This window comes from Heptranchias perlo, unplaced genomic scaffold (genome assembly GCF_035084215.1).
Source record: "Heptranchias perlo isolate sHepPer1 unplaced genomic scaffold, sHepPer1.hap1 HAP1_SCAFFOLD_328, whole genome shotgun sequence".
In the NCBI taxonomy this organism is placed as follows: Eukaryota; Metazoa; Chordata; class Chondrichthyes; order Hexanchiformes; family Hexanchidae; genus Heptranchias; species Heptranchias perlo.
In genome coordinates, this window is record NW_027139340.1 from 196,513 (window position 1) to 209,064 (window position 12,552).

The 12,552-nt window shown below is 45.6% G+C and overlaps 1 protein-coding gene across 2 annotated transcripts in view; it reads right to left on the reverse strand.

The window, feature by feature from the left end:
• The window catches only part of LOC137311332 (HEPACAM family member 2-like), a 110,616-nt gene that overhangs the window by 20,795 nt on the left and 77,269 nt on the right, over window positions 1-12,552 (reverse strand). For both annotated transcript variants that reach the window (XM_067978610.1, XM_067978609.1), the window contains exons 2-3: window positions 11,803-12,144; window positions 5,610-5,885 (exon numbers count right to left, since the gene is read on the reverse strand). In XM_067978610.1, the coding sequence (XP_067834711.1) occupies window positions 5,610-5,885; window positions 11,803-12,144 (618 nt within the window). The remainder of the gene's footprint in view (window positions 1-5,609; window positions 5,886-11,802; window positions 12,145-12,552) is intronic.

The following is a 12,552-nucleotide window of genomic DNA, read 5'->3' on the forward strand; positions in this document are numbered from 1 at the left end:
TGTGCAAATCCAATCCGGCCAATTACCGCCCCTTCAGTCTACTCTCAATCATCAGCAAAGTGATGGAAGGTGTCGTTGACAGTGCTATCAAGTGGCACTTACTCACCAATAACCTGCTCACCGATGCTCAGTTTGGGTTCCGCCAGGACCACTTGGCTCCAGACCTCATTACAGCCTTGGTCCAAACATGGACAAAAAAGCTGACTTCCAGAGGTGAGGTGAGAGTGACTGCCCTTGACATCAAGGCAGCATTTGACCGAGTGTGGCACCAAGAAGCCCTAGTAAAATTGAAGTCAATGGGAATCAGGGGGAAAACTCTCCAGTGGCTGGAGTCATACCTAACACAAAGGAAGATGGTAGTGGTTGTTGGAGGCCAATCATCTCAGCCCCAGGACATTGCTGCAGGAGTTCCTCAGGGCAGTGTCCTAGGCCCAACAATCTTCAGCTGCTTCATCAATGACCTGCCCTCCTTCATAAGGTCAGAAATAGGGATGTTCGCTGATGATTGCACGGTGTTCAGTTCCATTTGCAACCCCTCAGATACTGAAACAGTCCGTGCCCGCCTGCAGCAAGACCTGGACAACATCAAGGCTTGGGCTCATAAGTTGCAAGTAACATTCACGCCAGACAAGTGGCAGGCAATGACCATCTCCAACAAGAGAGAGTCTAACCACCTCCCCTTGACATTCAACAGCATTACCATCACCAAATCCCCCACCATCAACATCCTGGGGGGTCACCATTGACCAGAAACTTAACTGGATCAGCCACATAAATACTGTGGCTACTAGAGCAGGTCAGAGGCTGGGTATTCTGCGGTGAGTGACTCATCTCCTGACTCCCCAAAGCCTATCCACCATCGACAAGGCACAGGTCAGGAGTGTGATGGAATACTCTCCACTTGCCTGGATGAGTACAGCTCCAACAACACTCAAGAAGCTCGACACCATCCAGAACAAAGCAGCCCGCTTGATTGGCACCCCATCCATGACCCTAAACATTCACTCCCTCCATGACCAGTGCACCGTGGCTGCAGTGTGTACCACCAGAAAAAGTAGCAAGCCTGAGGGTTGGGAGCAGTTTAGAATTCAGCAAAAAAGGACCGAGATTGATTAAGAGGGAAAAATAGAGTATGAGAGTAAACTTGCATGGAACATAAAAGCAGACTGTAAAAGCTTCTACAAGTATGTAAAAAGAAAAAGATTAGTGAAGACAAATGTAGGTCCCTTACGGTCAGAAATAGGAGAATTTATAATGGGGAACAAGGAAATGGCAGAGCAATTAAACAAATACTTTGGTTCTGTCTTCACGGAAGAGGACACAAATAACCTCACAGAAATGCTAGGGAACCAATGGACTAGTGAGAAGGAGGAATTAAAGGAAATTAGTATTCGTAAAAAAAGCAGTACTGGAGAAATTAACGGGACTGAAAGCTGATAAGTCCCCAGGGCCTGATAATCTGCATCCCAGAGTACTGAAAGAGGTAGCTATGGAAATAGTGGATGCATTGGTTGTCATCTTCCAAAATTCTATAGATTATGGAACAGTTCCTGCAGATTGGAGGGAAGCAAATGTAACCCCACTATTTAAAAAAGGAAGAAGAGAGAAAATAGGGAACTACAGGCTGGTTAGCCCAACATCAGTAGTGGGGAAAATGCTGGAGTCTATTATAAAGGATGTGATAACAGGACACTTAGAAAATGTCAATGGGATTGGACAAAGTCAACATGGATTTATGAAAGGAAAATTGTGTTTGACAAACCTACTGGAGTTTTTTGAGGATGTAACTGGTAGAATAGATAAGGGAGAACCAGTGGATTTGGTTTATTTGGATTTTTAGAAGGCCTTTGATAAAATCCCACATAAGAGGTTAGTGTGCAAAATTAAAGCACATGGGATTGGGGGTAATAAATTGATATGGATTGAAAATTGGTTAACAGACAGGAAACAGAGAGTAGGAATAAATGAGTCTTTTTCAGGGTGGCAGGCAGTGTCTAGTGGGGTACCACAGGGATCAGTGCTTGGGCCCCAGCTATTGACAATATATATCAATGATTTGGATGAGGGAACCAAATGTAATATTTCCAAGTTTGCTGACGACACAAAACTAGGTGGGATCTTGAGTTGTGAGGAGGATGCAAAGAGGCTTCAAGATGATTTAGACAAGTTGAGTGAGTGGGAAAATACATGGCAGATGCAGTATAACATGGGTAAATGTGAAGTTATCCACTTCGGAAGGAAAAACAGAAAGGCAGAGTATTATTTAATTGGTGATAGATTGGGAAATGTTGATGTACAAAGGGACCTGGGTGTCCTTGTACACCAGTAACTGAAAACAAACATGCAGGTGCAGCAAGCAGTTAGGAAGGCGAATGATATGTTGGCCTTCATTGCAAGAGGATTTGAGTACAGGAGCAAGGATGTCTTACTGCAGTTATACAGGGCCTTGGTGAGACCACACCTGGAGTATTGTGAGCAGTTTTGGTCTCCTTACCTAAGAAAGGATATACTTGCCATAGAGGGAGTGCAGCGAAGGTTCACCATACTGATTCCTGAGATGGTATGAGGAGAGATTGGGTCGACTCGGCCTGTATTCACTTGAGTTTAGAAGAATGAGAGGGGATCGCATTGAAATGTATAAAATTCTGACAGGGCTAGACAGACTGGATGCAGGGAGGATGTTTCCCCTGGCTGGGGGTCCAGAACGAGGGGTCACAGTCTCAGGATACGGGGTAGGACATTTAGGACTGGGATGAGGAGAATTTTCTTCACTCAGAGGGTCGTGAACCTATGGAATTCTCTACCACAGAAGGCTGTGGAGGCCAAGTCACAGAATATATTTAAGAAGGAGATAGATAGATTTCTAGACACAAAAGACATCAAGGTGTATGGGGAGAGCGCGGGAATATGGTATTGAGATAAAGGATCAGACATGATCATATTGAATGGCGGAGCAGGCTCGAAGGGCCGAATGGCCTACTCCTGCTCCTCTTTCCTATGTTTCTATGTTTCATCCAAAAGTTGCACTGCAGCAACTCGCCAAGGCTTCTTCGACAGCACCTCCCAAACCCGCGACCTCTACCACCTAGAAGGACAAGGGCAGCAGGCACATGGGAACAACACCATCTGCACGTTCCTCTCCAAGTCACACACCATCCCGACTTGGAAATATATCGCTGTTCCTTCATCGTCGCTGGGTCAAAATCCTGGAACTCCCTTCCTAACAGCACTGTGGGAGAACCTTCACCACACGGACTGCAGCGGTTCAAGAAGGCGGCTCACCACCACCTTCTCAAGGGCAGTTAGGGATGGGCAATAAATGCCGGCCTCGCCAGCGACGCCCACATCCATGAATGGATTTTTTTTTAAATCGGGAAGTTGCTGTACCAGGTTACATGCTCCTCCAAAAGCTGCGTGCAAACGGCATCTCGACGTCTGACTCCCCGTTTAAACTGAACGGTGTGAAATTCTTGTACTTACCTGATAGATACGGACTAAAGTCTCCAAAAAAAGTTAAGTGAAGTCATTTCAAGTCTAAGTACCATTTTAACAGTGTGGTAAGTCTTAATTACTGCCAAACAACCTCTCTGGCACTGAAAATTAACTTTAACAAGCATAGAGTCACATTCCTTCAGATTTTATTTATTGTTGGACATTAAAAAAAATTTTAATCAATTATTTTTTTAAAACTTTGTCTTTGTCTCTTTTATCTCTGTCTGATTCATTCTTTCTTACCCTCTTTTATTTCTCTTTCTGTACCTGATTTGACATTGAATTCACTATTCTAACTTACACTTCCTGGTTCAGACTGCACTGTTATGAACGATGCTTCATTCTGTTTGATTAAGGAGATACACAGCTGCTTGTCCTGTTCACACAGATCCCAGATGCCCTGGAGAGGGCACCCTGCCATTTGGATCTCTAATTTACAGGAACTTGCCGTGCAAAAGTTCATAGAAAGTCTATGGCCAAGTGCAAGTCCAACGAACGGCAGGCACCGCTCAAAGCAAAATCCAGCCCGTTACATCAAGCACCAGCGCAGCCAAAACTGCACTCGGTATTAATATAGAGCCTTTATATAGCATCTTTATTGCAGACAAATGTCCCTAGGCACTGCACAGAGGTGTAAGCAGAAAGAATGAAAAGGACAGGTGACCAAAAGCTTGGTCAAAGAGGATGGTCTTAACGAAGGTCTTCGAGGAGGATGAGGATGTAGAGGGGTAGAGAGATTTAGGGAGGAAATGTCAGGCCATGGGGCCTAGGCAGCTGAAGGCACGGCTGCCAACAGCGAAGCAAAGGGAAAGAGCACAAGAGCCCAGAGTCAGAGGAACCAAGAGTTTTCAAGGGTATGGGGGTGGGGGGAGTTGTAGGGCTGGAGGGGGTTAGTGAGATAGTGAGATAGGGAGGGGCAAGGCCATGGAGGGATTAGAAAACAAGAATGAGAATTTTAAAATTGAGGCGTTACCAGATCGGGAGCCAGTGTAGGTCAGCGAGCACAGGGGGTGATATGCAGGGCAATATGCATGCAGTCAATGGCACCCTGCACCATGGGGAAGCTAGCTAGCAATGCGGGTGAACCCTTGTGCTCGCTCGTTCTGCTTGTCTCTGTGGAGGGGGAAGGTGATGAACCTGTTCCTCATGTGGTACAGTGCGTCTGTGACCTCCCTCATGCAGCAGAGCATGCATACTGCGAGATGTTGCACATGTCACCTGCAGAGGCCTGAAATGCTCCTGAGCCCTAGAAATTCAGCACCACGGTGACCTTCACAGCCCCAGGCAATGCTGTCCTCGCCCTGCTCTGAGGCTGCAATTGTGGTCGCACCCAGTTGACAGATCTCGGTGACGGCTTCCTTGGTGAACCTCAGGCATAGGATGCAATCCTCCTTGGTCATATTGAGGTAAGAGAAGGCCCTCATTGGGTAGGGCCTCCTGCTTAGTGCCCTGCGCCTCCTCGTCCTCCGTCTCCTCGCAGGGTGGCCTCTCTGCATGCTCCCTGTCGTGCTCAATGCCCAGTGGGAGCCCTAGCAGACTGCCCATGGTTGCCAGGAATGTTGTTCAACCACGGCTGTAACTTTCCGACCCGTAAGGCAGTACCTGCTAAACACTCTCAAATGTACTTCAGGAACTCTCAGTAAGAATAGGGAGCGTCAAAAAACACTTCCTACTCCACCAGCAGCCAGAAGCAATAATCCAGCAACTAACCTGCAACACCTGCATGGACCCTTTAAATAGTGCTGGTGGGGGTCCTTCAGGCACTCTAAGACACGTTCAGATGGTCGGGGTTATGACTGTGCGTTGAGTTGAGCGTTAAGGTCCAAAATGGTGTCTATCGTTTTAAATCAGCGTTGCACACCGATTGCATGCATTTTCTCCCTACTTTACATGATTCCAGCGTTCGGTATTTGCGCCTGCGCTATCTCCTATACCAAGATGGCTTCCAGCACAAGTCATGCTGGAAACGTGCATGTGCATCCAAGACGCCATCTTGAATGTCAGAGAGGCCGTGTAGTGCCGAAACAACGGGCACTACATGGCCCAATTCAGCACCCACTACGTTTAACTCAACTTACGAGATCCAACAGAAGTGAATGACTGAGTGAGACACTTACAGCAGAGTTGTAAAACAAAGTCCTTGTGTTTGTTGCTGATGCGGTTTGTTACGTTGCACCTGTAAGTGCCGACGTCTGATTGCTGCACATTTAGCACGGTCAGTGAGCTGTTGTTCTGCGACAGGTGGTAGTTCACTCCATGTGACAGAGGCATGTCACATCTGTACCAGTTGTAATGTATGATATTCCCCTCCAGGGCCGAGCAATGCAAGGTCACATTGTTTCCTGTCTGAGGAGCCTCTGGAACTATTTCAATTTGTGGAATAGACACAGGGTCTGTGTAAATAAACACACAATATATAAACCAGAGACTGGCAAAAGTAGGCAAATATTATAAAGCACCTCCATGAGGGACTGGAAGAAACACTGAGAAGAAATATAAATACACAACCTCCAGGCGACAGCTGATGTAATGGGAGTAATTTTAAGCTAACGTATCCATCTGGGAACTGACGGGACTGGATGTCACACTGGTTTTACACTCCGCCCTGATTTTACTCCCCACTGAAGTCACTGAGTGGAGCAGGGTGGGGGGGTAAAACTGTTTCTCTACTCGACCCCTGGGTTTCCCGCCCAGTGAGTTAGGTTACCCCCTAAATCTTTATTTAGTAACAGATAACTTCCACAATTAAATCGTTCCACTTTATAGAAATCTGCAGGAAGAAACAGCTATAATCTAAAAATGCAAAAACTGGGCTTTCTGAGCATTTTAACAATGCAAGTTAATGGGTATTTGAAATTAAGAGGAAGAGAATCAGATGGTGAAACTTGTCACTCGAATGGAAATGGGGAGGAAACCAGGGAGAGTGATGAACTTAAGTCAGAAACTAGAGTCTTAAACTTAAATAAAGCCAATTACATAGGCATGAGGGGCGAGTTGGCTAAGAAATTGGATGAAAGGGTTTGACGGTAGATAAGCAATGGCAAAAATTTAAATAAATATTTTAATATTTTAATATTCTCAATGAATATATATTCCATTGAGAAATAAAAATTCCACAGGAAAAGTGATCCATCTGTGGCTAACTATAGAAGTTAAGGACAGTATTAGATTAAAAGAAAAGGCCTATAATGTTGCCAAGAAGAGTAATAAGCCTGAGGATTGGGAGAGTTTTAGATGACCAAAAAAATGATTAAAAAGGAGAAAATAGAATATGAAAGTAAACTAGCAAGAAATATAAAAACAGATTGTAAGAACTTCTGCAAGTGTGTAAAAAGGAAGAGAGCAGCAAAAGTAAACATTGGGCCCTTAGAGGTTGAGACAGGAGAAATTATAATGGGGAATCAGGAAATGGCAGAGACGTTAAACAAAAATTTTGTATCTATCTTCACAGTAGATGACAGAAAAAGCATACCAGAAATAGTGGGGAACCAAGGGGATAATGAGAGTGAGGAACTTAAAGTAATTAGTATCAGTAGAGAAAGAGTACTGGAGAAATAATGGGTCTAAAAGCTGACAAATCTCCTGGACCTGATGGCCTACATCGGAGAGTTCTAAAAGAGGTGGCTGCAGAGATAGTGGATGCATTGGTTGTGATCTTCCAAAATTCCCTAGATTCCAGAACGGTCCCAGCGGATTGGAAGGCAGCAAATGTAACCCCGCTATTCAAGAAAGGAGGGAGAGAGAAAACAGGGAACTACAGGCCAGTTAGCCTGACATCAGTCGTCGGGAAAATGCTGGAATCCATTATTAAGGAAGTGGTAACAGGGCACTTAGAAAATCATAATATGATTAGGCAGAGTCAACATGGTTTTATGAAAGGGAAATTGTGTTTGACAAATTTATTAGAGTTTTTGAGGATGTAACTAGCAGGATAGATAAAGGGGAACCAATGGATGTCGTATATTTGGATTTTCAAGAGGCATTCAATAAGGTGCCACATAAAAGGTTGTTTAACAAGATAAGAGCTTGTAGGGTTGGGGGTAATATATTAGCATGGATTGAGGATTGGTAAACAGACAGAAGACAGAGTGGAGATAAACGGGTCATTTTCAGGTTGTCAGGCTGTAACTAGTGGGGTGCCAAAAGGATCGGTACTTGGGCCTCAGCTATTTACAATCTATATTAATGACTTAGATGAAGGGACCGAATGTAATGTATCCAAGTTTGCTGACGATACAAAGCTAGGTGGGAAAGTAAGCTGTGAGGAGGACACAAAGAGTCTGCAAAGGGATATAGACACGTTGGGGGTGATTTAAAACCACAAGAACAGGTGGGTTGGGAGTGGGTGGGAGTTGAAAATAGTTGTTTTTTTCGGTCGCAACCGCAAAATTTTGCAGACTTTCCCAGTGGGAAGCTTGTACTTTTACGCACCAACATTAAACCCGGAAATAAAGCCGGGTTGCGGTCGCGACCCAAAAAACAAGTGACTAAAGTAGTGGACAGGGGAATGTCAATGGATGTTATTTATATGGACTTCCAGAAGGCATTTGATAAAGTCCCGCATAAGTGACTGTTGGCTAAGATAGAATCCCATGAAATCGAGGGAAAAGTACGGACTTGGTTAGGAAGTTGGCTGAGCGAAAGGCGACAGAGAGTAGGGATAATGGGTAGGTACTCACATTGGCAGGATGTGACTAGTGGAGTCCCATAGGGATCTTTCATGGGGCCTCAATTATTCACAATATTTATTAACGACTTAGATGAAGGCATAGAAAGTCTCATATCTAAGTTTGCCGATGACACAAAGATTGGTGGCATTGTAAGCAGTGTAGATGGAAACATAAAATTACAAAGCGATATTGATAGATTAGGTGAATGGGCAAAACTGTGGCAAATGGAATTCAGTGTAGGCAAATGTGAGGTCATCCACTTTGGATCAAAAAAGGGTAGAACAGGGTACTTTCTAAATGGTAAAAAGTTAAAAACTGTGGATGTGCAAAGGGACTTCGGGGTTCAGGTACAAAGATCATTGAAGTGTCATGAACAGGTGCATAAAATAATCAACAAGGCTAATGGAATGCTGGCATTTATATCTAGAGGACTAGAGTACAAGGGGGCAGAAGTTATGCTGCAGCTATACAAAACCCTGGAACAGTTCTGGGCACCGCATCTTTGGAAGGACATATTGGCCTTGGAGGGAGTGCAGCGTAGGTTTACTAGAATGATACCCAGACTTCAAGGGTTAAGTTACGAGGAGAGATTACACAAATTGGGGTTGTATTCTTTAGAGTTTAGAAGGCTAAGGGGTGATCTGATCGAAGTTTATAAGATATTAAGGGGAACAGATAGGGTGGATAGAGAAACTATTTCCGCTGGTTGGGGATTCTAGGAGTAGGGGGCACAGTCTAAAAATTAGAGCCAGACCTTTCAGGAGCGAGATTAGAAAACATTTCTACGCACAAAGGGTTGTAGAAGTTTGGAACTCTCTTCTGCAAACGGCAACTGATGCTAGCTCAATTGCTAAATTTAAATCTGAGCTTTTTGGCAACCAAAGATATTAAGGGATATGTGCCAAAGGCAGGTATATGGAGTTAGATCACAGATCAGCCATGATCTTATCAAATGGCGGAGCAGGCTTGAGGGGCTGAACGGCCTACTCCTGTTCCTATGTTCCTATGTACCCCCTTTAAGTGAGTGAGCAAGAAGGTGGCAGATGGGGTATAATGTGGGGAAGTGTAAGGTTATTCATTTTGGTAGGAAGAATAGAAAAACAGAATATTTTTTAAATGGTGAGAAACTAATAAATGTTGGTGTTCGGAGAGATTTGGGTGTCCTCGTACAAGAATCACAAAATGTTAGCATGCAGATACAGCAAGAAATTAGGAAAGCAAATGGCACGTTGGCCTTTATTGCAAGGGGATTGGAGTACAAGAGTAAGGAAGCCTTACTACAAATTATATGGCTTTGGTGAGACCTCACCTGGAGTACTGTGTACAGTTTTGGTCTCCTTATCTAAGGAAGGATATACTTGCCTTAGAGGCGGTGCAACGAAGGTTCACTAGATTGATTCCTGGGATGAGAGGTTTGTCCTATGAGGAGAGATTGAGTAGAATGGGCCTATACTCTCTGGAGTTTAGAAGAATGAGAGGTGATCTCATTGAAATGTATAAAATTCTTGGAGGCCTTGACAGGGTAGATGCTGAGAGGTTGTTTCGCCTGGCTGGGGAGTCTAGAACTAGGGGGCATAGTCTCAGGATAAGGGGTCAGCCATTTAGGACTGAGATGAGGAGGAATTTCTTCACTCAGGGGACTGTGAATCTTTGGAATTCTCTACCCCAGAGGGCTGTGGATGCTGAGTCGTTGAAAATATTCAAGGCTGAGATCGATAGATTTTTGAACCCTAGGGAAATCAAGGTACACGGGGATCGGGCGGGAAAGTGGAGTTGAGGTTGAAGATCAGCCATGATCTTATTGAATGGCGGAGCAGGCTCCAGGGGCCGTGTGGCCTACTCCTGCTACTATTTCTTATGTTTCCTATGTTTCTTAGATATACACAGGAGCAGGTCTGATGGTGCTCAGCAAACCCTTGGACAGAGACCAGCATCAGGTAGGGATTCAACATCGTGACCCACACCCCCTCATACATTACCTCACTATCAATAATTATTTATCTTCTGTGGGGGAGGGGTCGACATGTGAAGGGCACAGAGTTCAATAATTAGCTGAAAAAGGTAAACCATGAATATAAGGGAGGGGAGGGGAAACAGCTGGAATGTAAAGTTGGCCAGGGGAAGGGCTGGAATCTAAAGGCAGCAGGGGAAACAGTTGGAATATAAGGCGGGGGGGCAGAGGAGCGGCTGGAATATAAGGCGGGAAGATAAAACAGCTGGAATATTAGGGAGGCAGGGAAAGGGCTGGAATATAAGGGGGGGTCAGGGGAAGGGGTGGAATATAAAGGGGGGTCAGGGGAAGGGCTGGAATATAAGGGGGGGTCAGGGGAAGGGGTGGAATATAAAGGGGGGTCAGGGGAAGGGGTGGAATATAAGGGGGGGTCAGGGGAAGGGGTGGAATATAAAGGGGGGTCAGGGGAAGGGGTGGAATATAAGGGGGGTCAGGGGAAGGGTTGGAATATAAGGGGGGGTCAGGGGAAGGGGTGGAATATAAAGGGGGGTCAGGGGAAGGGGTGGAATATAAGGGGGGTCAGGGGAAGGGCTGGAATATAAGGGGGGGTCAGGGGAAGGGCTGGAATATAAGGGGGGGTCAGGGGAAGGGGTGGAATATAAAGGGGGGTCAGGGGAAGGGGTGGAATATAAGGGGGGTCAGGAGAAGGGTTGGAATATAAGGGGGGGTCAGGGGAAGGGTTGGAATATAAGGGGGGTCAGGGGAAGGGGTGGAATATAAGGGGGGTCAGGGGAAGGGTTGGAATATAAGGGGGGGTCAGGGGAAGGGGTGGAATATCAGGGGGTCAGGGGAAGGGGTGGAATATAAGGGAGGGTCAGGGGAAGGGGTGGAATATAAGGGGGGTCAGGGGAAGGGCTGGAATATAAGAGGGGGTCAGGGGAAGGGGTGGAATATAAGGGGGGTCAGGGGAAGAATATCAGGGGGGGTCAGGGGAAGTGGTGGAATATAAGGGGGGGTCAGGGGAAGGGGTGGAATATAAGGGGGGTCAGGGGAAGAATATCAGGGGGGGTCAGGGGAAGTGGTGGAATATAAGGGGGGGTCAGGGGAAGGGTTGGAATATAAGGGGGGGTCAGGGGAAGGGCTGGAATATAAGGGGGGGTCAGGGGAAGGGGTGGAATATAAGGGGGGGTCAGGGGAAGTGGTGGAATATAAGGGGGGGTCAGGGGAAGGGCTGGAATATAAGGGGGGGGTCAGGGGAAGGGCTGGAATATAACGGGGGGTCAGGGGAAGGGGTGGAATATAAGGGGGGGGTCAGGGGAAGGGGTGGAATATAAGGGGGGGTCAGGGGAAGGGGTGGCATTGAAAGGGATGCAGGGGAAGCAGGATCGGATTGCAGGTCCACATGGGCGGAGTGTGACCCCCGTTACCCCTCCCTCAGAGTGAGAATTGACCCCCTGTTCTTTTCGGTAAATAGTGGCTGCAGTCAATTAATATTGATTCAGGGGACTGTGTAACGTGGTTGTAAGTTTCAGGCCGCAGGCCAGGTGGTTTTAAAATTGTTTTGATCTTTATCAGTGGCATCTGTGCAGATGACAAGTTAAAGCAACCTTCGACTGCACAAAATGAAGAAGGAAGTCACCGAATATAAAAAGTACAATGAGCTCATTCAAGGAAGTGAAATCAACTTACGATTTACAGTTAGAAAGATTGAGCATTTAGTCGATTTCCCATCTGATGTCGTCACTTCAAGTTCATAAGTCCCTTCATCCGTCATTTGTATGTTTTTAAGGGACAATTCTGCATTGGACTTAGAGAAATTCACTCGTTTTTTAAAGGCCTCTGAGATGTATGGGAAAGAGGAGCTGGGTGAGAATGTGAGGATTGAACTCGGTGCCTTGCGAATTACACGCCACTCCAAATTAAATACTTCACTTGGCCGACTGATGTTGTGCTTTAGAGGTAGAAGCACAGTCTGGTCAATGATTCCGTTCATTACGTTCTGTTGGGTATCTGCTAAAACAGTCCCTTTGCCTATAAAAAAAAGTGTTTACACAACTAGATACAATGCACAGAATGTTCACAGCCCTCTGTAATATTCAGTTCTTTCAGTAACTGACAAAATGTTGTTTCTGTTCGAAGAGGTCACTTTTGTATGCACTAAGTTCACGCTGGGTCAGTAACCTGTTTTGCCTCCATTGTTTATATTAAGAATTTCCACGTCAACTTTGTTTGAATGATTAAAACTTCCTCTTCTCTATTCTGTTTCAACAATAATCTTTAGCCCTCTCTGAGAAGCATGTCCCATTGCACTCATATAGCGTCCTTACCCCAGCAAAACATGTCAAGGTGTTTCACAAAGTGGGGATCAGAACAAGCAGGAGTAAAGCGAGAAATTGCATCGTGCAACTTTATCATGTCCTCAGGATATCCAAAGCATTT